Source organism: Trichomonas vaginalis, chromosome III, assembly GCF_026262505.1.
Source record: "Trichomonas vaginalis G3 chromosome III, whole genome shotgun sequence".
Taxonomy (NCBI): Eukaryota; Parabasalia; order Trichomonadida; family Trichomonadidae; genus Trichomonas; species Trichomonas vaginalis.
The window spans coordinates 25,588,292-25,614,954 of NC_067205.1; the positions used below are offsets into that span (position 1 = coordinate 25,588,292).

The window sequence follows — 26,663 nt, forward strand, 5'->3', positions numbered from 1 at the left end:
CTTAGCTGCAAGATCGTTGAGCTTCTCTTGAAGTTCCTTGAGAGCATCGTTCAACTCAGAAAGTGTTGGAGCATTCTCATCTTCTGGTGTGGCAGCGACAAGGTCGATGTCACGTGCTTGGACTTCACCAACACCCTCTTCTTCTGGATGCATCTCATTTTGCAATTCATTGATCTTGTCTTGCAATTCGTTAAGCTTGTCTTGAAGGGCTTGATACTCGTTCAACTTGTCCTTGAGCTCGTTGAGATCGTCATCTTGCTTGTTGTCCTTGTCCTCGTTGGCGTTCTGGCGATCGTTGAGAGCATCGAGTTGCTCCTTGAGTGCCTTGAGGTCTTTCTCGTTCTTGTCGTCGCCGTCTTGGATCTTGTTGTCGAGATCGTTGAACTTGTCGTTCAAGTTCTGGACAAGTGCCTTGTTCTTGGCAGCACGCTGCTCGTCTTCCTCCTTCTTTCTGTCTTCCATCTCTTGGATCTTGTCGGCGAGTGCCTTGAGATCCTCATCTTGCTTGTTGTCCTTGTTGTCGTTGTTGTTCAACCTGTCTTCGAGGGCCTTGAGAGCATCGTCGTCGGCCTTCTCCTTGATGAGGTTGTTGAGAGCATTGAGAGCGTCGTTGACACCCTGGAGATCTTCGGCACCTTGGGTAGCCTTGGCTTCCTCGGCGTCTCTGATCTTGTCCTTGAGATCCTGGAGTCTGTCGGCGAGGACTTGATTGCTTCTTCGTTGGCCTTGTCCTTCTCGTCCTGAGCGGCATCCTTGTCCTTGAGTTCTTGGATGCCCTTCAAGGTTCTTGTCTTCTTGTCCTGAGCGGCATCCTTGTCCTTGAGTTCTTGGATGGCGCCTTCAAGGTTCTTGTCCTTCTCGTCCTGAGCGGCATCCTTGTCCTTGAGTTCTTGGATGGCGCCTTCAAGGTTCTTGTCCTTCTCGTCCTGAGCGGCATCCTTGTCCTTGAGTTCTTGGATGGCGCCTTCAAGGTTCTTGTCCTTCTCGTCCTGAGCGGCATCCTTGTCTTGGAGACCCTTGACCTTGTCTGCAAGATCCATGATGTACTCGTCTTGCTTGTTGTCGCGGTTGTCTGTGTTTGTCGGCCTTGTCGTTAAGCTCCTTGACCTTGTCTTCGAGAGCCTTAGAGCATCGTTGACGTTCTTGAGGTCTTCGGCGCCTTGGGCTGCATTAGCCTCATCGACAGCCTTGATCTTGTCATCAAGAGAGTTCAACTTGTCCTTGAGCTCGTTGAGATCGTCATCTTGCTTGTTGTCCTTGTCCTCGTTGGCGTTCTGGCGATCGTTGAGAGCATCGAGTTGCTCCTTGAGTGCCTTGAGGTCTTTCTCGTTCTTGTCGTCGCCGTCTTGGATCTTGTTGTCGAGATCGTTGAACTTGTCGTTCAAGTTCTGGACAAGTGCCTTGTTCTTGGCAGCACGCTGCTCGTCTTCCTTCTTTCTGTCTTCCATCTCTTGGATCTTGTCGGCGAGTGCCTTGAGATCCTCATCTTGCTTGTTGTCCTTGTTGTCGTGTTGTTGTTCAACCTGTCTTCGAGCGGCCTTGAGAGCATCGTCGTCGGCCTTCTCCTTGATGAGGTTGTTGAGAGCATTGAGAGCGTCGTTGACACCCTGGAGATCTTCGGCACCTTGGGTAGCCTTGGCTTCCTCGGCGTCTCTGATCTTGTCTTGAGATCCTGGAGTCTGTCGGCGAGGGACTTGATTGCTCTTTCGTTGGCCTTGTCCTTCTCGTCCTGAGCGGCATCCTTGTCCTTGAGTTTCTTGGATGGCGCCTTCAAGGTTCTTGTCCTTCTCGTCGCTGAGCGTCATCCTTGTCCTTGAGTTCTTGGATGGCGTCTTCAAGGTTCTTGTCCTTTCTCGTCCTGAGCGGTATCCTTGTCTTGGAGACCCTTGACCTTATCTTCTAATGCTTGAAGAGCATCGTTAACGTTCTTAAGGTCTTCATCTTGCTTGTTATCTTTGTTATCGTTATCTTCAGCCTTAGCTGCAAGATCGTTGAGCTTCTCTTGAAGTTCCTTGAGAGCATCGTTCAACTCAGAAAGTGTTGGAGCATTCTCATCTTCTGGTGTGCAGCGACAAGGTCGATGTCACGTGCTTGGACTTTCACCAACACCCTCTTCTTCTCGGATGCATCTCATTTTGCAATTCATTGATCTTGTCTTGCAATTCGTTTAAGCTTGTCTTGAAGGCTTGATACTCGTTCAACTTGTCCTTGAGCTCGTTGAGATCGTCATCTTGCTTGTTGTCCTTGTCCTCGTTGGCGTTCTGGCGATCGTTGAGAGCATCGAGTTGCTCCTTGAGTGCCTTGAGGTCTTTCTCGTTCTTGTCGTCGCGTCTTGGATCTTGTTGTCGAGATCGTTGAACTTGTCGTTCAAGTTCTGGACAAGTGCCTTGTTCTTTGGCAGCACGCTGCTCGTCTTCCTCCTTCTTTCTGTCTTCCATCTCTTGGATCTTGTCGGCGAGTGCCTTGAGATCCTCATCTTGCTTGTTGTCCTTGTTGTCGTTGCGGTTCAACCTGTCTTCGAGGGCCTTGAGAGCATCGTCGTCGGCCTTCTCCTTGATGAGGTTGTTGAGAGCATTGAGAGCGTCGTTGACACCTGGAGATCTTCGGCACCTTGGGTAGCCTTGGCTTCCTCGGCGTCTCTGATCTTGTCCTTGAATCCTGGAGTCTGTCGGCGAGGGACTTGATTGCTTCTTCGTTGGCCTTGTCCTTCTCGTCCTGAGCGGCATCCTTGTCCTTGAGTTCTTGGATGGCGCCTTCAAGGTTCTTGTCCTTCTCGTCCTGAGCGGCATCCTTGTCCTTGAGTTCTTGGATGGCGCCTTCAAGGTTCTTGTCCTTCTCGTCCTGAGCGGCATCCTTGTCCTTGAGTTCTTGGATGGCGCCTTCAAGGTTCTTGTCCTTCTCGTCCTGAGCGGCATCCTGTCCTTGAGTTCTTGGATGGCGCCTTCAAGGTTCTTGTCCTTCTCTCCTGAGCGGCATCCTTGTCTTGGAGACCCTTGACCTTGTCTGCAAGATCCATGATGTACTCGTCTTGCTTGTTGTCGCGGTTGTCTGTGTTGTCGGCCTTGTCGTTAAGCTCCTTGACCTTGTCTTCGAGAGCCTTAAGAGCATCGTTGACGTTCTTGAGGTCTTCGGCGCCTTGGGCTGCATTAGCCTCATCGACAGCCTTGATCTTGTCATCAAGAGAGTTCAACTTGTCCTTGAGCTCGTTGAGATCGTCATCTTGCTTGTTGTCCTTGTCCTCGTTGGCGTTCTGGCGATCGTTGAGAGCATCGAGTTGCTCCTTGAGTGCCTTGAGGTCTTTCTCGTTCTTGTCGTCGCCGTCTTGGATCTTGTTGTCGAGATCGTTGAACTTGTCGTTCAAGTTCTGGACAAGTGCCTTGTTCTTGGCAGCACGCTGCTCGTCTTCCTCCTTCTTTCTGTCTTCCATCTCTTGGATCTTGTCGGCGAGTGCCTTGAGATCCTCATCTTGCTTGTTGTCCTTGTTGTCGTTGCGGTTCAACCTGTCTTCGAGGGCCTTGAGAGCATCGTCGTCGGCCTTCTCCTTGATGAGGTTGTTGAGAGCATTGAGAGCGTCGTTGACACCCTGGAGATCTTCGGCACCTTGGGTAGCCTTGGCTTCCTCGGCGTCTCTGATCTTGTCCTTGAGATCCTGGAGTCTGTCGGCGAGGGACTTGATTGCTTCTTCGTTGGCCTTGTCCTTCTCGTCCTGAGCGGCATCCTTGTCCTTGAGTTCTTGGATGGCGCCTTCAAGGTTCTTGTCCTTCTCGTCCTGAGCGGCATCCTTGTCCTTGAGTTCTTGGATGGCGCCTTCAAGGTTCTTGTCCTTCTCGTCCTGAGCGGCATCCTTGTCCTTGAGTTCTTGGATGGCGCCTTCAAGGTTCTTGTCCTTCTCGTCCTGAGCGGCATCCTTGTCTTGGAGACCCTTGACCTTGTCTGCAAGATCCATGATGTACTCGTCTTGCTTGTTGTCGCGTGTTTCTGTGTTGTCGGCCTTGTCGTTAAGCTCCTTGACCTTGTCTTCGAGAGCCTTAAGAGCATCGTTGACGTTCTTGAGGTCTTCGGCGCCTTGGGCTGCATTAGCCTCATCGACAGCCTTGATCTTGTCATCAAGAGAGTTCAACTTGTCCTTGAGCTCGTTGAGATCGTCATCTTGCTTGTTGTCCTTGTCCTCGTTGGCGTTCTGGCGATCGTTGAGAGCATCGAGTTGCTCCTTGAGTGCCTTGAGGTCTTTCTCGTTCTTGTCGTCGCCGTCTTGGATCTTGTTGTCGAGATCGTTGAACTTGTCGTTCAAGTTCTGGACAAGTGCCTTGTTCTTGGCAGCACGCTGCTCGTCTTCCTCCTTCTTTCTGTCTTCCATCTCTTGGATCTTGTCGGCGAGTGCCTTGAGATCCTCATCTTGCTGTTGTCCTTGTTGTCGTTGTTTTCAACCTGTCTTCGAGGGCCTTGAGAGCATCGTCGTCGGCCTTCTCCTTGATGAGGTTGTTGAGAGCATTGAGAGCGTCGTTGACACCCTGGAGATCTTCGGCACCTTGGGTAGCCTTGGCTTCCTCGGCGTCTCTGATCTTGTCCTTGAGATCCTGGAGTCTGTCGGCGAGGGACTTGATTGCTTCTTCGTTGGCCTTGTCCTTCTCGTCCTGAGCGGCATCCTTGTCCTTGAGTTCTTGGATGGCGCCTTCAAGGTTCTTGTCCTTCTCGTCCTGAGCGGCATCCTTGTCCTTGAGTTCTTGGATGGCGTCTTCAAGGTTCTTGTCCTTCTCGTCCTGAGCGGTATCCTTGTCTTGGAGACCCTTGACCTTATCTTCTAATGCTTGAAGAGCATCGTTAACGTTCTTAAGGTCTTCATCTTGCTTGTTATCTTTGTTATCGTTATCTTCAGCCTTAGCTGCAAGATCGTTGAGCTTCTCTTGAAGTTCCTTGAGAGCATCGTTCAAACTCAGAAAGTGTTGGAGCATTCTCATCTTCTGGTGTGGCAGCGACAAGGTCGATGTCACGTGCTTGGACTTCACCAACACCCTCTTCTTCTGGATGCATCTCATTTTGCAATTCATTGATCTTGTCTTGCAATTCGTTAAGCTTGTCTTGAAGGCTTGATACTCGTTCAACTTGTCCTTGAGCTCGTTGAGATCGTCATCTTGCTTGTTGTCCTTGTCCTCGTTGGCGTTCTGGCGATCGTTGAGAGCATCGAGTTGCTCCTTGAGTGCCTTGAGGTCTTTCTCGTTCTTGTCGTCGCCGTCTTGGATCTTGTTGTCGAGATCGTTGAACTTGTCGTTCAAGTTCTGGACAAGTGCCTTGTTCTTGGCAGCACGCTGCTCGTCTTCCTCCTTCTTTCTGTCTTCCATCTCTTGGATCTTGTCGGCGAGTGCCTTGAGATCCTCATCTTGCTTGTTGTCCTTGTTGTCGTTGTTGTTCAACCTGTCTTCGAGGGCCTTGAGAGCATCGTCGTCGGCCTTCTCCTTGATGAGGTTGTTGAGAGCATTGAGAGCGTCGTTGACACCCTGGAGATCTTCGGCACCTTGGGTAGCCTTGGCTTCCTCGGCGTCTCTGATCTTGTCCTTGAGATCCTGGAGTCTGTCGGCGAGGGACTTGATTGCTTCTTCGTTGGCCTTGTCCTTCTCGTCCTGAGCGGCATCCTTGTCCTTGAGTTCTTGGATGGCGCCTTCAAGGTTCTTGTCCTTCTCGTCCTGAGCGGCATCCTTGTCCTTGAGTTCTTGGATGGCGCCTTCAAGGTTCTTGTCCTTCTCGTCCTGAGCGGCATCCTTGTCCTTGAGTTCTTGGATGGCGCCTTCAAGGTTCTTGTCCTTCTCGTCCTGAGCGGCATCCTTGTCCTTGAGTTCTTGGATGGCGCCTTCAAGGTTCTTGTCCTTCTCGTCCTGAGCGGCATCCTTGTCCTTGAGTTCTTGGATGGCGCCTTCAAGGTTCTTGTCCTTCTCGTCCTGAGCGGCATCCTTGTCCTTGAGTTCTTGGATGGCGCCTTCAAGGTTCTTGTCCTTCTCGTCCTGAGCGGCATCCTTGTCCTTGAGTTCTTGGATGGCGTCTTCAAGGTTCTTGTCCTTCTCGTCCTGAGCGGCATCCTTGTCCTTGAGTTCTTGGATGGCGCCTTCAAGGTTCTTGTCCTTCTCGTCCTGAGCGGCATCCTTGTCCTTGAGTTCTTGGATGGCGTCTTCAAGGTTCTTGTCCTTCTCGTCCTGAGCGGCATCCTTTGTCCTTGAGTTCTTGGATGGCGTCTTCAAGGTTCTTGTCCTTCTCGTCCTGAGCGGCATCCTTGTCCTTGAGTTCTTGGATGGCGTCTTCAAGGTTCTTGTCCTTCTCGTCCTGAGCGGCATCCTTGTCCTTGAGTTCTTGGATGGCGCCTTCAAGGTTCTTGTCCTTCTCGTCCTGAGCGGCATCCTTGTCTTGGAGACCCTTGACCTTGTCTGCAAGATCCATGATGTACTCGTCTTGCTTGTTGTCGCGGTTGTCTGTGTTGTCGGCCTTGTCGTTAAGCTCCTTGACCTTGTCTTCGAGAGCCTTAAGAGCATCGTTGACGTTCTTGAGGTCTTCGGCGCCTTGGGCTGCATTAGCCTCATCGACAGCCTTGATCTTGTCATCAAGAGAGTTCAACTTGTCCTTGAGCTCGTTGAGATCGTCATCTTGCTTGTTGTCCTTGTCCTCGTTGGCGTTCTGGCGATCGTTGAGAGCATCGAGTTGCTTTGAGTGCCTTGAGGTCTTTCTCGTTCTTGTCGTCGCCGTCTTGGATCTTGTTGTCGAGATCGTTGAACTTGTCGTTCAAGTTCTGGACAAGTGCCTTGTTCTTGGCAGCACGCTGCTCTCTTCCTCCTTTTTCTGTCTTCCATCTCTTGGATCTTGTCGGCGAGTGCCTTGAGATCCTCATCTTGCTTGTTGTCCTTGTTGTCGTTGTTGTTCAACCTGTCTTCGAGGGCCTTGAGAGCATCGTCGTCGGCCTTCTCCTTGATGAGGTTGTTGAGAGCATTGAGAGCGTCGTTGACACCCTGGAGATCTTCGGCACCTTGGGTAGCCTTGGCTTCCTCGGCGTCTCTGATCTTGTCCTTGAGATCCTGGAGTCTGTCGGCGAGGACTTGATTGCTTCTTCGTTGGCCTTGTCCTTCTCGTCCTGAGCGGCATCTCCTTGTCCTTGAGTTCTTGGATGGCGCCTTCAAGGTTCTTGTCCTTCTCGTCCTGAGCGGCATCCTTGTCCTTGAGTTCTTGGATGGCGTCTTCAAGGTTCTTGTCCTTCTCGTCCTGAGCGGTATCCTTGTCTTGGAGACCCTTGACCTATCTTCTAATGCTTGAAGAGCATCGTTAACGTTCTTAAGGTCTTCATCTTGCTTGTTATCTTTGTTATCGTTATCTTCAGCCTTAGCTGCAAGATCGTTGAGCTTCTCTTGAAGTTCCTTGAGAGCATCGTTACACTCAGAAGTGTTGGAGCATTCTCATCTTCTGGTGTGGCAGCGACAAGGTCGATGTCACGTGCTTGGACTTCACCAACACCCTCTTCTTCTGGATGCATCTCATTTTGCAATTCATTGATCTTGTCTTGCAATTCGTTAAGCTTGTCTTGAAGGGCTTGATACTCGTTCAACTTGTCCTTGAGCTCGTTGAGATCGTCATCTTGCTTGTTGTCCTTGTCCTCGTTGGCGTTCTGGCGATCGTTTGAGAGCATCGAGTTGCTCCTTGAGTGCCTTGAGGTCTTTCTCGTTCTTGTCGTCGCCGTCTTGGATCTTGTTGTCGAGATCGTTGAACTTGTCGTTCAAGTTCTGGACAAGTGCCTTGTTCTTGGCAGCACGCTGCTCGTCTTCCTCCTTCTTTCTGTCTTCCATCTCTTGGATCTTGTCGGCGAGTGCCTTGAGATCCTCAATCTTGCTTGTTGTCCTGTTGTCGTTGTTGTTCAACCTGTCTTCGAGGGCCTTGAGAGCATCGTCGTCGGCCTTCTCCTTGATGAGGTTGTTGAGAGCATTGAGAGCGTCGTTGACACCCTGGAATCTTCGGCACCTTGGGTAGCCTTGGCTTCCTCGGCGTCTCTGATCTTGTCCTTGAGATCCTGGAGTCTGTCGGCGAGGGACTTGATTTTGCTTCGTTGTGCCTTGTCCTTCTCGTCCTGAGCGGCATCCTTGTCCTTGAGTTCTTGGATGGCGCCTTCAAGGTCTTGTCCTTCTTCGTCCTGAGCGGCATCCTTGTCCTTGAGTTCTTGGATGGCGCTTCAAGGTTCTTGTCCTTCTCGTCCTGAGCGGCATCCTTGTCCTTGAGTTCTTGGATGGCGCCTTCAAGGTTCTTGTCCTTCTCGTCCTGAGCGGCATCCTTGTCCTTGAGTTCTTGGATGGCGCCTTCAAGGTTCTTGTCCTTCTCGTCCTGAGCGGCATCCTTGTCTTGAGACCCTTGACCTTGTCTGCAAGATCCATGATGTACTCGTCTTGCTTGTTGTCGCGGTTGTCTGTGTTGTCGGCCTTGTCGTTAAGCTCCTTGACCTTGTCTTCGAGAGCCTTAAGAGCATCGTTGACGTTCTTGAGGTCTTCGGCGCCTTGGGCTGCATTAGCCTCATCGACAGCCTTGATCTTGTCATCAAGAGAGTTCAACTTGTCCTTGAGCTCGTTGAGATCGTCATCTTGCTTGTTGTCCTTGTCCTCGTTGGCGTTCTGGCGATCGTTGAGAGCATCGAGTTGCTCCTTGAGTGCCTTGAGGTCTTTCTCGTTCTTGTCGTCGCCGTCTTGGATCTTGTTGTCGAGATCGTTGAACTTGTCGTTCAAGTTCTGGACAAGTGCCTTGTTCTTGGCAGCACGCTGCTCGTCTTCCTCCTTCTTTCTGTCTTCCATCTCTTGGATCTTGTCGGCGAGTGCCTTGAGATCCTCATCTTGCTTGTTGTCCTTGTTGTCGTTGTTGTTCAACCTGTCTTCGAGGCCTTGAGAGCATCGTCGTCGGCCTTCTCCTTGATGAGGTTGTTGAGAGCATTGAGAGCGTCGTTGACACCCTGGAGATCTTCGGCACCTTGGGTAGCCTTGGCTTCCTCGGCGTCTCTGATCTTGTCCTTGAGATCCTGGAGTCTGTCGGCGAGGGACTTGATTGCTTCTTCGTTGGCCTTGTCCTTCTCGTCCTGAGCGGCATCCTTGTCCTTGAGTTCTTGGATGGCGCCTTCAAGGTTCTTGTCCTTCTCGTCCTGAGCGGCATCCTTGTCCTTGAGTTCTTGGATGGCGTCTTCAAGGTTCTTGTCCTTCTCGTCCTGAGCGGTATCCTTGTCTTGGAGACCCTTGACCTTATCTTCTAATGCTTGAAGAGCATCGTTAACGTTCTTAAGGTCTTCATCTTGCTTGTTATCTTTGTTATCGTTATCTTCAGCCTTAGCTGCAAGATCGTTGAGCTTCTCTTGAAGTTCCTTGAGAGCATCGTTCAACTCAGAAAGTGTTGGAGCATTCTCATCTTCTGGTGGCAGCGACAAGGTCGATGTCACGTGCTTGGACTTCACCAACACCCTCTTCTTCTGGATGCATCTCATTTTGCAATTCATTGATCTTGTCTTGCAATTCGTTAAGCTTGTCTTGAAGGGCTTGATACTCGTTCAACTTGTCCTTGAGCTCGTTGAGATCGTCATCTTGCTTGTTGTCCTTGTCCTCGTTGGCGTTCTGGCGATCGTTGAGAGCATCGAGTTGCTCCTTGAGTGCCTTGAGGTCTTTCTCGTTCTTGTCGTCGCCGTCTTGGATCTTGTTGTCGAGATCGTTGAACTTGTCGTTCAAGTTCTGGACAAGTGCCTTGTTCTTGGCAGCACGCTGCTCGTCTTCCTCCTTCTTTCTGTCTTCCATCTCTTGGATCTTGTCGGCGAGTGCCTTGAGATCCTCATCTTGCTTGTTGTCCTTGTTGTCGTTGCGGTTCAACCTGTCTTCGAGGGCCTTGAGAGCATCGTCGTCGGCCTTCTCCTTGATGAGGTTGTTGAGAGCATTGAGAGCGTCGTTGACACCCTGGAGATCTTCGGCACCTTGGGTAGCCTTGGCTTCCTCGGCGTCTCTGATCTTGTCCTTGAGATCCTGGAGTCTGTCGGCGAGGGACTTGATTGCTTCTTCGTTGGCCTTGTCCTTCTCGTCCTGAGCGGCATCCTTGTCCTTGAGTTCTTGGATGGCGCCTTCAAGGTTCTTGTCCTTCTCGTCCTGAGCGGCATCCTTGTCCTTGAGTTCTTGGATGGCGCCTTCAAGGTTCTTGTCCTTCTCGTCCTGAGCGGCATCCTTGTCCTTGAGTTCTTGGATGGCGCCTTCAAGGTTCTTGTCCTTCTCGTCCTGAGCGGCATCCTTGTCCTTGAGTTCTTGGATGGCGCCTTCAAGGTTCTTGTCCTTCTCGTCCTGAGCGGCATCCTTGTCTTGGAGACCCTTGACCTTGTCTGCAAAGATCCATGATGTACTCGTCTTGCTTGTTGTCGCGGTTGTCTGTGTTGTCGGCCTTGTCGTTAAGCTCCTTGACCTTGTCTTCGAGAGCCCTTAAGAGCATCGTTGACGTTCTTGAGGTCTTCGGCGCCTTGGGCTGCATTAGCCTCATCGACAGCCTTGATCTTGTCATCAAGAGAGTTCAACTTGTCCTTGAGCTCGTTGAGATCGTCATCTTGCTTGTTGTCCTTGTCCTCGTTGGCGTTCTGGCGATCGTTGAGAGCATCGAGTTGCTCCTTGAGTGCCTTGAGGTCTTTCTCGTTCTTGTCGTCGCCGTCTTGGATCTTGTTGTCGAGATCGTTGAACTTGTCGTTCAAGTTCTGGACAAGTGCCTTGTTCTTGGCAGCACGCTGCTCGTCTTCCTCCTTCTTTCTGTCTTCCATCTCTTGGATCTTGTCGGCGAGTGCCTTGAATCCTCATCTTGCTTGTTGTCCTTGTTGTCGTTGCGGTTCAACCTGTCTTCGAGGGCCTTGAAGCATCGTCGTCGGCCTTCTCCTTGATGAGGTTGTTGAGAGCATTGAGAGCGTCGTTGACACCCTGGAGATCTTCGGCACCTTGGGTAGCCTTGGCTTCCTCGGCGTCTCTGATCTTGTCCTTGAGATCCTGGAGTCTGTCGGCGAGGGACTTGATTGCTTCTTCGTTGGCCTTGTCCTTCTCGTCCTGAGCGGCATCCTTGTCCTTGAGTTCTTGGATGGCGCCTTCAAGGTTCTTGTCCTTCTCGTCCTGAGCGGCATCCTTGTCCTTGAGTTCTTGGATGGCGCCTTCAAGGTTCTTGTCCTTCTCGTCCTGAGCGGCATCCTTGTCCTTGAGTTCTTGATGGCGCCTTCAAGGTTCTTGTCCTTCTCGTCCTGAGCGCATCCTTGTCTTGGAGACCCTTGACCTTGTCTGCAAGATCCATGATGTACTCGTCTTGCTTGTTGTCGCGGTTGTCTGTGTTGTCGGCCTTGTCGTTAAGCTCCTTGACCTTGTCTTCGAGAGCCTTAAGAGCATCGTTGACGTTCTTGAGGTCTTCGGCGCCTTGGGCTGCATTAGCCTCATCGACAGCCTTGATCTTGTCATCAAGAGAGTTCAACTTGTCCTTGAGCTCGTTGAGATCGTCATCTTGCTTGTTGTCCTTGTCCTCGTTGGCGTTCTGGCGATCGTTGAGAGCATCGAGTTGCTCCTTGAGTGCCTTGAGGTCTTTCTCGTTCTTGTCGTCGCCGTCTTGGATCTTGTTGTCGAGATCGTTGAACTTGTCGTTCAAGTTCTGGACAAGTGCCTTGTTCTTGGCAGCACGCTGCTCGTCTTCCTCCTTCTTTCTGTCTTCCATCTCTTGGATCTTGTCGGCGAGTGCCTTGAGATCCTCATCTTGCTTGTTGTCCTTGTTGTCGTTGTTGTTCAACCTGTCTTCGAGGGCCTTGAGAGCATCGTCGTCGGCCTTCTCCTTGATGAGGTTGTTGAGAGCATTGAGAGCGTCGTTGACACCCTGGAGATCTCGGCACCTTGGGTAGCCTTGGCTTCCTCGGCGTCTCTGATCTTGTCCTTGAGATCCTGGAGTCTGTCGGCGAGGGACTTGATTGCTTCTTCGTTGGCCTTGTCCTCCGTCCTGAGCGGCATCCTTGTCCTTGAGTTCTTGGATGGCGCCTTCAAGGTTCTTGTCCTTCTCGTCCTGAGCGCATCCTTGTCCTTGAGTTCTTGGATGGCGTCTTCAAGGTTCTTGTCCTTCTCGTCCTGAGCGGTATCCTTGTCTTGAGACCCTTGACCTTATCTTCTCTAATGCTTGAAGAGCATCGTTAACGTTCTTAAGGTCTTCATCTTGCTTGTTATCTTTGTTATCGTTATCTTCAGCCTTAGCTGCAAGATCGTTGAGCTTCTCTTGAAGTTCCTTGAGAGCATCGTTCAAACTCAGAAAGTGTTGGAGCATTCTCATCTTCTGGTGTGGCAGCGACAAGGTCGATGTCACGTGCTTGGACTTCACCAACACCTCTTCTTCTGGATGCATCTCATTTTGCAATTCATTGATCTTGTCTTGCAATTCGTTAAGCTTGTCTTGAAGGGCTTGATACTCGTTCAACTTGTCCTTGAGCTCGTTGAGATCGTCATCTTGCTTGTTGTCCTTGTCCTCGTTGGCGTTCTGGCGATCGTTGAGAGCATCGAGTTGCTCCTTGAGTGCCTTGAGGTCTTTCTCGTTCTTGTCGTCGCCGTCTTGGATCTTGTTGTCGAGATCGTTGAACTTGTCGTTCAAGTTCTGGACAAGTGCCTTGTTCTTGGCAGCACGCTGCTCGTCTTCCTCCTTCTTTCTGTCTTCCATCTCTTGGATCTTGTCCGGCGAGTGCCTTGAGATCCTCATCTTGCTTGTTGTCCTTGTTGTCGTTGTTGTTCAACCTGTCTTCGAGGGCCTTGAGAGCATCGTCGTCGGCCTTCTCCTTGATGAGGTTGTTGAGAGCATTGAGAGCGTCGTTGACACCCTGGAGATCTTCGGCACCTTGGGTAGCCTTGGCTTCTCGGCGTCTCTGATCTTGTCCTTGAGATCCTGGAGTCTGTCGGCGAGGGACTTGATTGCTTCTCGTTGGCCTTGTCCTTCTCGTCCTGACGGCATCCTTGTCCTTGAGTTCTTGATGGCGCCTTCAAGGTTCTTGTCCTTCTCGTCCTGAGCGGCATCCTTGTCCTTGAGTTCTTGGATGGCGCCTTCAAGGTTCTTGTCCTTCTCGTCCTGAGCGGCATCCTTGTCCTTGAGTTCTTGGATGGCGCCTTCAAGGTTCTTGTCCTTCTCGTCCTAGCGCATCCTTGTCCTTGAAGTTCTTGGATGGCGCCTTCAAGGTTCTTGTCCTTCTCGTCCTGAGCGGCATCCTTGTCCTTGAGTTCTTGGATGGCGCCTTCAAGGTTCTTGTCCTTCTCGTCCTGAGCGGCATCCTTGTCCTTGAGTTTTGGATGGCGCCTTCAAGGTTCTTGTCCTTCTCGTCCTGAGCGGCATCCTTGTCCTTGAGTTCTTGGATGGCGTCTTCAGGTTCTTGTCCTTCGTCCTGAGCGGCATCCTTGTCCTTGAGTTCTTGGATGGCGCCTTCAAGGTTCTTGTCCTTCTCGTCCTGAGCGGCATCCTTGTCCTTGAGTTCTTGGATGGCGTCTTCAAGGTTCTTGTCCTTCTCGTCCTGAGCGGCATCCTTGTCCTTGAGTTCTTGGATGGCGTCTTCAAGGTTCTTGTCCTTCTCGTCCTGAGCGGCATCCTTGTCCTTGAGTTCTTGGATGGCGTCTTTCAAGGTTCTTGTCCTTCTCGTCCTGAGCGGCATCCTTGTCTCTGAGTTCTTGGATGGCGCCTTCAAGTTCTTGTCCTTCTCGTCCTGAGCGGCATCCTTGTCTTGGAGACCCTTGACCTTGTCTGCAAGATCCATATTGATGTACTCGTCTTGCTTGTTGTCGCGGTTGTCTGTGTTGTCGGCCTTGTCGTTAAGCTCCTTGACCTTGTCTTCGAGAGCCTTAAGAGCATCGTTGACGTTCTTGAGGTCTTCGGCGCCTTGGGCTGCATTAGCCTCATCGACAGCCTTGATCTTGTCATCAAGAGAGTTCAACTTGTCCTTGAGCTCGTTGAGATCGTCATCTTGCTTGTTGTCCTTGTCCTCGTTGGCGTTCTGGCGATCGTTGAGAGCATCGAGTTGCTCCTTGAGTGCCTGAGGTCTTTCTCGTTCTTGTCGTCGCCGTCTTGGATCTTGTTGTCGAGATCGTTGAACTTGTCGTTCAAGTTCTGGACAAGTGCCTTGTTCTTGGCAGCACGCTGCTCGTCTTCCTCCTTCTTTCTGTCTTCCATCTCTTGGATCTTGTCGGCGAGTGCCTTGAGATCCTCATCTTGCTTGTTGTCCTTGTTGTCGTTGTTGTTCAACCTGTCTTCGAGGGCCTTGAGAGCATCGTCGTCGCCTTCTCCTTGATGAGGTTGTGAGAGCATTGAGAGCGTCGTTGACACCCTGGAGATCTTCGGCACCTTGGGTAGCCTTGGCTTCCTCGGCGTCTCTGATCTTGTCCTTGAGATCCTGGAGTCTGTCGGCGAGGACTTGATTGCTTCTTCGTTGGCCTTGTCCTTCTCGTCCTGAGCGGCATCTCTTGTCCTTGAGTTCTTGGATGGCGCCTTCAAGGTTCTTGTCCTTCTCGTCCTGAGCGGCATCCTTGTCTTGAGTTCTTGGATGGCGTCTTCAAGGTTCTTGTCCTTCTCGTCCTGAGCGGTATCCTTGTCTTGGAGACCCTTGACCTTATCTTCTAATGCTTGAAGAGCATCGTTAACGTTTCTTAAGGTCTTCATCTTGCTTGTTATCTTTGTTATCGTTATCTTCAGCCTTAGCTGCAAGATCGTTGAGCTTCTCTTGAAGTTCCTTGAGAGCATCGTTCAACTCAGAAAGTGTTGGAGCATTCTCATCTTCTGGTGTGGCAGCGACAAGGTCGATGTCACGTGCTTGGACTTCACCAACACCCTCTTCTTCTGGATGCATCTCATTTTGCAATTCATTGATCTTGTCTTGCAATTCGTTAAGCTTGTCTTGAAGGGCTTGATACTCGTTCAACTTGTCCTTGAGCTCGTTGAGATCGTCATCTTGCTTGTTGTCCTTGTCCTCGTTGGCGTTCTGGCGATCGTTGAGAGCATCGAGTTGCTCCTTGAGTGCCTTGAGGTCTTTCTCGTTCTTGTCGTCGCCGTCTTGGATCTTGTTGTCGAGATCGTTGAACTTGTCGTTCAAGTTCTGGACAAGTGCCTTGTTCTTGGCAGCACGCTGCTCGTCTTCCTCCTTCTTTCTGTCTTCCATCTCTTGGATCTTGTCGGCGAGTGCCTTGAGATCCTCATCTTGCTTGTTGTCCTTGTTGTCGTTGTTGTTCAACCTGTCTTCGAGGGCCTTGAGAGCATCGTCGTCGGCCTTCTCCTTGATGAGGTTGTTGAGAGCATTGAGAGCGTCGTTGACACCCTGGAGATCTTCGGCACCTTGGGTAGCCTTGGCTTCCTCGGCGTCTCTGATCTTGTCCTTGAGATCCTGGAGTCTGTCGGCGAGGGACTTGATTGCTTCTTCGTTGGCCTTGTCCTTCTCGTCCTGAGCGGCATCCTTGTCCTTGAGTTCTTGGATGGCGCCTTCAAGGTTCTTGTCCTTCTCGTCCTGAGCGGCATCCTTGTCCTTGAGTTCTTGGATGGCGCCTTCAAGGTTCTTGTCCTTCTCGTCCTGAGCGGCATCCTTGTCCTTGAGTTCTTGGATGGCGCCTTCAAGGTTCTTGTCCTTCTCGTCCTGAGCGGCATCCTTGTCTTGGAGACCCTTGACCTTGTCTGCAAGATCCATGATGTACTCGTCTTGCTTGTTGTCGCGGTTGTCTGTGTTGTCGGCCTTGTCGTTAAGCTCCTTGACCTTGTCTTCGAGAGCCTTAAGAGCATCGTTGACGTTCTTGAGGTCTTCGGCGCCTTGGGCTGCATTAGCCTCATCGACAGCCTTGATCTTGTCATCAAGAGAGTTCAACTTGTCCTTGAGCTCGTTGAGATCGTCATCTTGCTTGTTGTCCTTGTCCTCGTTGGCGTTCTGGCGATCGTTGAGAGCATCGAGTTGCTCCTTGAGTGCCTTGAGGTCTTTCTCGTTCTTGTCGTCGCCGTCTTGGATCTTGTTGTCGAGATCGTTGAACTTGTCGTTCAAGTTCTGGACAAGTGCCTTGTTCTTGGCAGCACGCTGCTCGTCTTCCTCCTTCTTTCTGTCTTCCATCTCTTGGATCTTGTCGGCGAGTGCCTTGAGATCCTCATCTTGCTTGTTGTCCTTGTTGTCGTTGCGGTTCAACCTGTCTTCGAGGGCCTTGAGAGCATCGTCGTCGGCCTTCTCCTTGATGAGGTTGTTGAGAGCATTGAGAGCGTCGTTGACACCCTGGAGATCTTCGGCACCTTGGGTAGCCTTGGCTTCCTCGGCGTCTCTGATCTTGTCCTTGAGATCCTGGAGTCTGTCGGCGAGGGACTTGATTGCTTCTTCGTTGGCCTTGTCCTTCTCGTCCTGAGCGGCATCCTTGTCCTTGAGTTCTTGGATGGCGCCTTCAAGGTTCTTGTCCTTCTCGTCCTGAGCGGCATCCTTGTCTTGGAGACCCTTGACCTTGTCTGCAAGATCCATGATGTACTCGTCTTGCTTGTTGTCGCGGTTGTCTGTGTTGTCGGCCTTGTCGTTAAGCTCCTTGACCTTGTCTTCGAGAGCCTTAAGAGCATCGTTGACGTTCTTGAGGTCTTCGGCGCCTTGGGCTGCATTAGCCTCATCGACAGCCTTGATCTTGTCATCAAGAGAGTTCAACTTGTCCTTGAGCTCGTTGAGATCCTCATCTTGCTTGTTGTCCTTGTTGTCGTTGTTGTTCAACCTGTCTTCGAGGGCCTTGAGAGCATCGTCGTCGGCCTTCTCCTTGATGAGGTTGTTGAGAGCATTGAGAGCGTCGTTGACACCCTGGAGATCTTCGGCACCTTGGGTAGCCTTGGCTTCCTCGGCGTCTCTGATCGTGTCCTTGAGATCCTGGAGTCTGTCGGAGGGACTTGATTGCTTCTTCGTTGGCCTTGTCCTTCTCGTCCTGAGCGGCATCCTTGTCCTTGAGTTCTTGGATGGCGCCTTCAAGGTTCTTGTCCTTCTCGTCCTGAGCGGCATCCTTGTCCTTGAGTTCTTGGATGGCGTCTTCAAGGTTCTTGTCCTTCTCGTCCTGAGCGGCATCCTTGTCTTGGAGACCCTTGACCTTGTCTGCAAGATCCATGATGTACTCGTCTTGCTTGTTGTCGCGGTTGTCTGTGTTGTCGGCCTTGTCGTTAAGCTCCTTGACCTTGTCTTCGAGAGCCTTAAGAGCATCGTTGACGTTCTTGAGGTCTTCGGCGCCTTGGGCTGCATTAGCCTCATCGACAGCCTTGATCTTGTCATCAAGAGAGTTCAACTTGTCCTTGAGCTCGTTGAGATCGTCATCTTGCTTGTTGTCCTTGTCCTCGTTGGCGTTCTGGCGATCGTTGAGAGCATCGAGTTGCTCCTTGAGTGCCTTGAGGTCTTTCTCGTTCTTGTCGTCGCCGTCTTGGATCTTGTTGTCGAGATCGTTGAACTTGTCGTTCAAGTTCTGGACAAGTGCCTTGTTCTTGGCAGCACGCTGCTCGTCTTCCTCCTTCTTTCTGTCTTCCATCTCTTGGATCTTGTCGGCGAGTGCCTTGAGATCCTCATCTTGCTTGTTGTCCTTGTTGTCGTTGCGGTTCAACCTGTCTTCGAGGGCCTTGAGAGCATCGTCGTCGGCCTTCTCCTTGATGAGGTTGTTGAGAGCATTGAGAGCGTCGTTGACACCCTGGAGATCTTCGGCACCTTGGGTAGCCTTGGCTTCCTCGGCGTCTCTGATCTTGTCCTTGAGATCCTGGAGTCTGTCGGCGAGGGACTTGATTGCTTCTTCGTTGGCCTTGTCCTTCTCGTCCTGAGCGGCATCCTTGTCCTTGAGTTCTTGGATGGCGCCTTCAAGGTTCTTGTCCTTCTCGTCCTGAGCGGCATCCTTGTCTTGGAGACCCTTGACCTTGTCTGCAAGATCCATGATGTACTCGTCTTGCTTGTTGTCGCGGTTGTCTGTGTTGTCGGCCTTGTCGTTAAGCTCCTTGACCTTGTCTTCGAGAGCCTTAAGAGCATCGTTGACGTTCTTGAGGTCTTCGGCGCCTTGGGCTGCATTAGCCTCATCGACAGCCTTGATCTTGTCATCAAGAGAGTTCAACTTGTCCTTGAGCTCGTTGAGATCGTCATCTTGCTTGTTGTCCTTGTCCTCGTTGGCGTTCTGGCGATCGTTGAGAGCATCGAGTTGCTCCTTGAGTGCCTTGAGGTCTTTCTCGTTCTTGTCGTCGCCGTCTTGGATCTTGTTGTCGAGATCGTTGAACTTGTCGTTCAAGTTCTGGACAAGTGCCTTGTTCTTGGCAGCACGCTGCTCGTCTTCCTCCTTCTTTCTGTCTTCCATCTCTTGGATCTTGTCGGCGAGTGCCTTGAGATCCTCATCTTGCTTGTTGTCCTTGTTGTCGTTGTTGTTCAACCTGTCTTCGAGGGCCTTGAGAGCATCGTCGTCGGCCTTCTCCTTGATGAGGTTGTTGAGAGCATTGAGAGCGTCGTTGACACCCTGGAGATCTTCGGCACCTTGGGTAGCCTTGGCTTCCTCGGCGTCTCTGATCGTGTCCTTGAGATCCTGGAGTCTGTCGGCGAGGGACTTGATTGCTTCTTCGTTGGCCTTGTCCTTCTCGTCCTGAGCGGCATCCTTGTCCTTGAGTTCTTGGATGGCGCCTTCAAGGTTCTTGTCCTTCTCGTCCTGAGCGGCATCCTTGTCTTGGAGACCCTTGACCTTGTCTGCAAGATCCATGATGTACTCGTCTTGCTTGTTGTCGCGGTTGTCTGTGTTGTCGGCCTTGTCGTTAAGCTCCTTGACCTTGTCTTCGAGAGCCTTAAGAGCATCGTTGACGTTCTTGAGGTCTTCGGCGCCTTGGGCTGCATTAGCCTCATCGACAGCCTTGATCTTGTCATCAAGAGAGTTCAACTTGTCCTTGAGCTCGTTGAGATCCTCATCTTGCTTGTTGTCCTTGTTGTCGTTGTTGTTCAACCTGTCTTCGAGGGCCTTGAGAGCATCGTCGTCGGCCTTCTCCTTGATGAGGTTGTTGAGAGCATTGAGAGCGTCGTTGACACCCTGGAGATCTTCGGCACCTTGGGTAGCCTTGGCTTCCTCGGCGTCTCTGATCGTGTCCTTGAGATCCTGGAGTCTGTCGGCGAGGGACTTGATTGCTTCTTCGTTGGCCTTGTCCTTCTCGTCCTGAGCGGCATCCTTGTCCTTGAGTTCTTGGATGGCGCCTTCAAGGTTCTTGTCCTTCTCGTCCTGAGCGGCATCCTTGTCCTTGAGTTCTTGGATGGCGCCTTCAAGGTTCTTGTCCTTCTCGTCCTGAGCGGCATCCTTGTCCTTGAGTTCTTGGATGGCGCCTTCAAGGTTCTTGTCCTTCTCGTCCTGAGCGGCATCCTTGTCCTTGAGTTCTTGGATGGCGCCTTCAAGGTTCTTGTCCTTCTCGTCCTGAGCGGCATCCTTGTCTTGGAGACCCTTGACCTTGTCTGCAAGATCCATGATGTACTCGTCTTGCTTGTTGTCGCGGTTGTCTGTGTTGTCGGCCTTGTCGTTAAGCTCCTTGACCTTGTCTTCGAGAGCCTTAAGAGCATCGTTGACGTTCTTGAGGTCTTCGGCGCCTTGGGCTGCATTAGCCTCATCGACAGCCTTGATCTTGTCATCAAGAGAGTTCAACTTGTCCTTGAGCTCGTTGAGATCGTCATCTTGCTTGTTGTCCTTGTCCTCGTTGGCGTTCTGGCGATCGTTGAGAGCATCGAGTTGCTCCTTGAGTGCCTTGAGGTCTTTCTCGTTCTTGTCGTCGCCGTCTTGGATCTTGTTGTCGAGATCGTTGAACTTGTCGTTCAAGTTCTGGACAAGTGCCTTGTTCTTGGCAGCACGCTGCTCGTCTTCCTCCTTCTTTCTGTCTTCCATCTCTTGGATCTTGTCGGCGAGTGCCTTGAGATCCTCATCTTGCTTGTTGTCCTTGTTGTCGTTGTTGTTCAACCTGTCTTCGAGGGCCTTGAGAGCATCGACATCGGATGTTTCTTTCACCACATTCTCTAATTCTTGTAACTTTTTATTTAGATCATCATTTAATTGAGCCCATTTATCTGCGTTCGCTGCTTCTTTTTCTAAAATGTCATTATCTAATTTATTTATCAATTTCTTCAACTCCTCAATATCAGCATTTTGGGTTTCATCTAATTTTTCATTTTCTGCTAATCTTTGCAAAATATTGCTTAAATCATCTTTAAGTGAAGCATTTTCTTTTTCAATTTGCTCAATTTTCTCATTGAGATCTTGTAACGTAGGTCCTGGATCTTCATCAGGCACAGCACATTCTAATTGAATATCCCTTGCCTGTATTTCTCCAATTGCCTCTTCTTCTGGATGAACTACTTTTTCAAGTTCATCATATTTATCCTGAAGATCATTGAACTTTTGATTCATTTGATCAAGACGATCTTTGAGTTCGTTGATTCTTTGATCGTGATTAACAAGATCATCGTCTTGTTTGTTGTCTTTGTCTTCGTTGTTGTTTTGGCGATCATTAAGGGCATCAAGTTGTTCCTTAAGTGCTTTAAGATCGTCCTCGTTCTTTTTATCGCCTTCTTGGATGAGATTGCCGAGATCGTTGAACTTGTCATTAAGATTGTCAACAAGAACTTTGTTCTTGGCAAGACGTTGTTCATCTTCTTCTTTCTTCTTGTCTTCCATCTCTTGGATCTTGTCTTTAAGTGCATTGATGTCTTCGTCTTGTTTGTTGTCATTATTATCATTATGATTCAATCTCTCTTCGAGTGCTTTAATAGCATCTTCATCAACTTTATCTTCAAGAAGATTGTTGATAGCATTGATGCGATCATTAACACCAGCAAGATCTTCTGCACCTTGAGCAGCTTTGGCTTCTTCGGTGTCTTTAAGTTGATCTTTAAGTTCTTGAAGTTTATCTTGAAGATCTTTGAGGGCTTGATTTTGGAAAGAATCATTGTCTTTAAGAGTTTGAAGATCTTGGTCTTGTTGATTATCTTTCTCATTATTTGCATTAACTTTGTCTTCAAGTTCTTTCAGAGCATTGTCGCGTGCAGCATCTTTGGCATCTTTGTCTTGATCTTTGTCGTTAAGAGTGTTGATTTGATCCTTAAGAGCATTAAGATCTTCGTCTTGCTTGTTGTCTTTGTCTTCGTTGGCGTTCTGGCGATCATTAAGGGCATCGAGTTGTTCCTTAAGTGCTTTGATGCCATCTTCGTTCTTCTGATCTCCTTCTTGGATCTTGTTGTCAAGGTCATTGAACTTGTCATTCAAGTTTTGGACAAGAGCACGGTTCTTCTCGGCACGTTGCTCGTCTTCTTCTTTCTTCTTGTCTTCCATCTCTTGGATCTTGTCTTTAAGTGCATTGATGTCTTCGTTTTGCTTGTTATCGTTGTTATCGTTGTTGTTAAGTCGTTCTTCAAGAGCTTTAACGGTATCGTCGTTAGCCTTGTCCTTAAGAAGATTGTTGAGGGCATCAAGACGATCGTTGACACCGGCAAGATCTTCGGCACCTTGAGCGGCTTTGGCTTCTTCGTTAGCTTTGATCTTGTCGTCAAGGGCTTGAAGTTGATCCTTAAGTGCATTGATGTTTTCGTCTTGTTGATTGTCTTTATCGTTATTAGCATTTAATTTGTCTTCAAGATATTTAAGAGAAGAATCTCTAGCATCATCTTTAATTTGATTAGCTTGTTCCTGTTCGGTTAAAGATTGAAGTTGATTCTTAAGAGTTTGAAGATCTTGGTCTTGTTGATTATCTTTCTCATTATTTGCATTAACTTTGTCTTCAAGTTCTTTCAGAGCATTGTCGCGTGCAGCATCTTTGGCATCTTTGTCTTGATCTTTGTCGTTAAGAGTGTTGATTTGATCCTTAAGAGCATTAAGATCTTCGTCTTGCTTGTTGTCTTTGTCTTCGTTGGCGTTCTGGCGATCATTAAGGGCATCGAGTTGTGCTTTGAGTGCTTGGATATCATTCTCGTTCTTCTGATCACCTTCCTGAACTTGATTGTTAAGGTCGTTGAAGCGGTCGTTAAGACTGTCAACAAGAACTTTGTTCTTGGCAAGACGTTGTTCATCTTCTTCTTTCTTCTTGTCTTCCATCTCTTGGATCTTGTCTTTAAGTGCATTGATGTCTTCGTCTTGCTTGTTGTCTTTGTTGTTGTTATCGTCGATCTTGTTGTTGAGAGCATCGAGACGATCGTTGACACCGGCAAGATCTTCGGCACCTTGAGCGGCTTTGGCTTCTTCGTTGGCTTTGATCTTGTCGTCAAGGGCTTGAAGTTGATCCTTAAGTGCATTGATGTCTTCATCTTGTTCGTTATCCTTAGCTTCATTGGCATTAGCTCTGTCTTCTAGTGCTTGAACTTTGTCTCCAAGATTTTGAACGTCTTGATCTTGTTTGTTGTCTTTGTCTTCGTTAGCGTTCTGGCGATCATTCAGAGAATCAAGTTGTTCTTTGAGTGCTTTGATGCCATCTTCGTTCTTCTGATCTCCTTCTTGGATCTTGTTGTCAAGGTCATTGAACTTGTCATTCAAGTTTTGGACAAGAGCACGGTTCTTCTCGGCACGTTGCTCGTCTTCTTCTTTCTTCTTGTCTTCCATCTCTTGGATCTTGTCTTTAAGTGCATTGATGTCTTCGTTTTGCTTGTTATCGTTGTTATCGTTGTTGTTAAGTCGTTCTTCAAGAGCTTTAACGGTATCGTCGTTAGCCTTGTCCTTAAGAAGATTGTTGAGGGCATCAAGACGATCGTTGACACCGGCAAGATCTTCGGCACCTTGAGCGGCTTTGGCTTCTTCGTTAGCTTTGATCTTGTCGTCAAGGGCTTGAAGTTGATCCTTAAGTGCATTGATGTTTTCGTCTTGTTCGTTATCCTTAGCTTCAATGCCTTTCAGAACTTCATCTTGATTGTTGTCTTTGGCGTCGTTAGCGTTAGTCTTCTCTTCAAGAGCTGCTAATTTGTCACCAAGGTCTTTGATAGCTTGGTCTTGCTTAGCATCGACATCGTTCAACTTGTTGTCAAAGTCGTCGAGGTTGAGCTGGAGATCACGCGTCTTAACGGCACCTTGCTCTTCAAGCTCGGCAACTTTGTCTTGAAGTGCTTTAATGTCTTCATCTTGCTTGTTATCGTTAGAATCGTTAGCATCAATTTGGACCTTGAGTGCTTTGAGCTCATCATCATTCTTTTGGTTGGAGGTATTTACCTTATCTTCAAGCTCTTTGATAGCATTGTCTCTGGCAGCATCTTTATCGTTGAGAGAGTTGACTTGATCTTTGAGGGAATTAAGATCTTCATCTTGTTTGTTATTTTTGTCTTGAAGTTCTTTAAGAGCATTATCACGAGCTGCGTCTTTAGAATCTTTTTCTTGTTCTTTTTCATTAATTGCATTAATTTGGTCCTTAAGGGCATTAAGATCTTCATCCTGTTTGTTGTCTTTGTCTTCATTAGCGTTCTCACGATCATTAAGAGCATCGAGCTGTTCTTTGAGTGCTTTGATATCATTTTCATTCTTCTGGTCACCTTCCTGAACTTGGTTGCCAAGATCATTGAACTTGTCGTTGAGGCTGTCGACAAGAACTTTGTTCTTAGCGAGTCTTTGTTCATCTTCTACTTTCTTCATCTCATCCATGTCGTTGAGGCGGTCGACAATAGATTTGATGTCTTCATCTTGTTTGTTGTCTTTGTTGTTGTTTTCGTTGATCTTATCATTGAGTGCGTTGAGGCGGTCATTTACACTCTGAAGATCTTCTGCACCTTGAGCAGCTTTAGCTTCTTCGTTTGCCTTGAATTTATCGTCAAGGGCTTTAAGTTGGTCCTTAAGAGCATTTATATCTTCGTCTTGTTTGTTGTCTTTGCTCTCCTGAGCATTGATCTTGTCTTCAAGACCTTTAAGAGCTTCATCTTGTTTGTTGTCTTTGTCTTCCAAAGCATTGAATTTCTCATCTTGTTTGTTGTCTCGATCGTTGTTAGCATCGGCTTTATCACTAAGTTCCTTGATCTTTTCTTCGAGGTTTTTAATAGCTTGGTCTTGCTTCGCGTCGACATCATTTAACTTATTGTCGAAATCATCGAAGTTAAGTTGGAGATCGCGAGATCTAACAAGTCCTTGGCCTTCAAGATCTTGAATACGATCCTGTAAAGTCTTAATATCCTCATCTTGTTTAGTATCTTTTTCTTCATTAGCCTTTTCTTGATTGGAAAGAGCATTAAGTTTGCTAGTAAGCTCTTTAATATCTTCTTGATTCTTATTAGACTGATCTTTGTTGTCATTATCTCCTTGCTTCATTAGATTTTCCAAGTCATTAAATCTATCTTGGAGATTCTGTAAATTCTTATCATTATTATTATCTCTTTCTTCATTGTTTTGTTGATTCTTCTTTGCTTCATCTTCATTTTGATCAATTTTATCTTTTAACGAATTAATTAAATTATTAAGATCTTGAATATCTTTAGCATTTTTTTCATTATTATTATCATAGTTATTCGCTTTTTCTTTGATGTCATTAATTTGATTTTGCAGATCATCGGCTTTTTCCTTGGCCTTTTCTGATTCTGCGCTAGCATTATCTTCTAGCATAAGTAATTTCTCTTGAGCATTCTTTAATTTCTCTTCTTCATCATTTAAACGTTGTTCTACTAAAACTATTTCATTATGTACGTTAGTAACATTTTGTTCGATATTAGTAACATTAGCAATTGTTTTCATTTGTTCGATTATTGTTTGATAATTTTCTTCTAAAATAAGAACTCTTTCATCAATTGAGTCGATATTATCACTATTTTTATCGCACTGTTCTTGTAGTTCTTTAATATGATCTCCAATACAATTATTAATAGTGGTTGTAATGGATTGATTCTGTACGTCAAATTCTTCCCTAATTTTCATAATTTCATTTGTCACGTAATGGGATGTTTTCGTAAATTCTTCTTTCATACTTGCGATTTCTTTAAGATTTTGAGTAATTTTGAAATCAATTTCACCAATTTTTTGGTCTCCTTTGTTAAATTGTAAAATAGCCTTTTTTATTACCTTTAACTTTGATTCCAATTCAATTATTTTGTCTTGAGCTTCAGTCATTATCAGTAAAGAATGGAATCGTCAAAATGAGCCGTTGACTTTTGTAAACTTGTAAAAAATTTATTCAGCTTTTGAAGGATAAAATTATTTTTTATATCCATATAGTAATCATAAAACTTGAATATTAAAATTTTTGATCCAGTAATGATAAACATTTTTGAGAAGAAAGAGTCTGCATATTTTATTAATTTTTGAATACACTCTCAATTTATTGTCTGTAGGCACTTTAAGTAAATATGGTTTGAAATTGAAAAATATGTAAGATTCAAATTTTGATTTTTTCGCATAAAATGGATTTTATGAGGATTTTTCCCTCAATATTTGATATCAATATTTTAGTAGTTCAATTAATTGAATCAGTATAAAAATTAGAGAGAATTATGAATTACTTAATTCTGCCATGTTTTTATAAGATTTTTTTGAACATAACTCTATTATCAATAATTATGAAATTTAATCAATACATTGCACTCACATTTTTATTTAATGATTAAATATTCTTTGAATGGCCGTATCAACCTTCGAAATGTTCAGAATAAATTCAAATTAAAATCTTACAGTTACAGGAAACATTTATATGCTTCTTTATAGTTCATTTTAACGTATAATTCATACGTTATGAAACTACGAAAGATCTGAAAAAACACTTTGAAGTTCAGAACAAAACTTAACTATGCTATTATTAAAGCCACTCTAATGGTTCATGCTAATTTCATCGAGACAAGCTAGGGGAAAAAAATTTAATTAAAAAAATAATAATTAAGCAAATTAACGATGTTTTTTATAATCGTTTTTCTCTAAATTGTGAGTAAAATATTTTTTTTCATTTCCAAAATGTAATTACTTGATTTTTTTTTCATCTTTTGGTGATGAAATTGGATTATTGATATATATTCTTAAAACAGGATTAAATATTTGTTTGCCTGAAAGCAACCAGCGTAATGATCCTTTGTTAATCTAATTGTCGCTCAATTGAATTAGAAACTGATTGTAAATTCAAATTAGATAATGTTATCCTAGTTATTTGGCATTTCCAAAGGTGATTTGTATGAAACCATAACTTATTTACACATTAAAATCTAATCAAATATGGCATATTTTTTTGTCTTGCTGAATTTAATAAATGAAGTAATAATGACTTTGTAACTCATAATACGAGCACACTTAGATTCTTATTATCCGTGTGAATTTATTATTGTCGGAATTCTAATAAGATTCATTCAATAAAGAAAAGATTCGTGCCAAATTCCGATTTAATAAACTTATAAACGCTAGATTTATTGTGCTATTTAACTCCTATGTTAAAATCATGGCCCTTCGCATTTGAATTACTCAAAGTTGAGAGAACTTTTGAATTTTAATAACATGAGAATGAATAAAATTGAATAAGTTGAAATCAATAATTCCAAATTTTTAAGATATTTCAAAATTCAATATCAGCTTCATCATAGTTTTATGATATTTTTATTTTTATTTTTTTTTAATTTTAAAACTTCAATTTAGATTTTTTAACTTTACCAGGGTTAATTTTTATTTTTAAACCATAGAATTCATTTAATTAATTACATAATATTATTTTATCCAAGTTTGAATAATCTTTTCGAATCATATTCAAAC

The 26,663-nt window shown here is 46.9% G+C and overlaps 2 protein-coding genes and 2 pseudogenes across 4 annotated transcripts; all 4 read right to left on the reverse strand.

Annotated features, from left to right (window-relative positions):
* Positions 1 to 5,242: 5,242 nt before the first annotated feature.
* TVAGG3_0764030 lies at positions 5,243 to 6,426 on the reverse strand (annotated as a pseudogene). Its single transcript has one exon. A coding segment is annotated over exon 1 (1,184 nt).
* Positions 6,427 to 7,885: 1,459 nt separating this feature from the next.
* TVAGG3_0764040 lies at positions 7,886 to 8,807 on the reverse strand (annotated as a pseudogene). The gene has a single exon. A coding segment is annotated over exon 1 (922 nt).
* A 68-nt stretch (positions 8,808 to 8,875) lies between these two features.
* On the reverse strand, positions 8,876 to 9,382 carry TVAGG3_0764050 (biological adhesion protein; the record flags this gene model as incomplete). The annotated part of the gene is made up of 1 exon (XM_051245762.1): positions 8,876 to 9,382. One exon carries the CDS (start codon positions 9,380 to 9,382, stop codon positions 8,876 to 8,878), a length of 507 nt encoding a protein of 168 aa, XP_051092349.1.
* A 9,064-nt stretch (positions 9,383 to 18,446) lies between these two features.
* Positions 18,447 to 19,460, reverse strand: TVAGG3_0764060 (microtubule binding; the record flags this gene model as incomplete). The annotated part of the gene is made up of 1 exon (XM_001278993.2): positions 18,447 to 19,460. A coding segment is annotated over one exon (1,014 nt), but the record flags the coding sequence as incomplete, so codon positions are not given.
* Between the last annotated feature and the right edge of the window lie 7,203 nt (positions 19,461 to 26,663).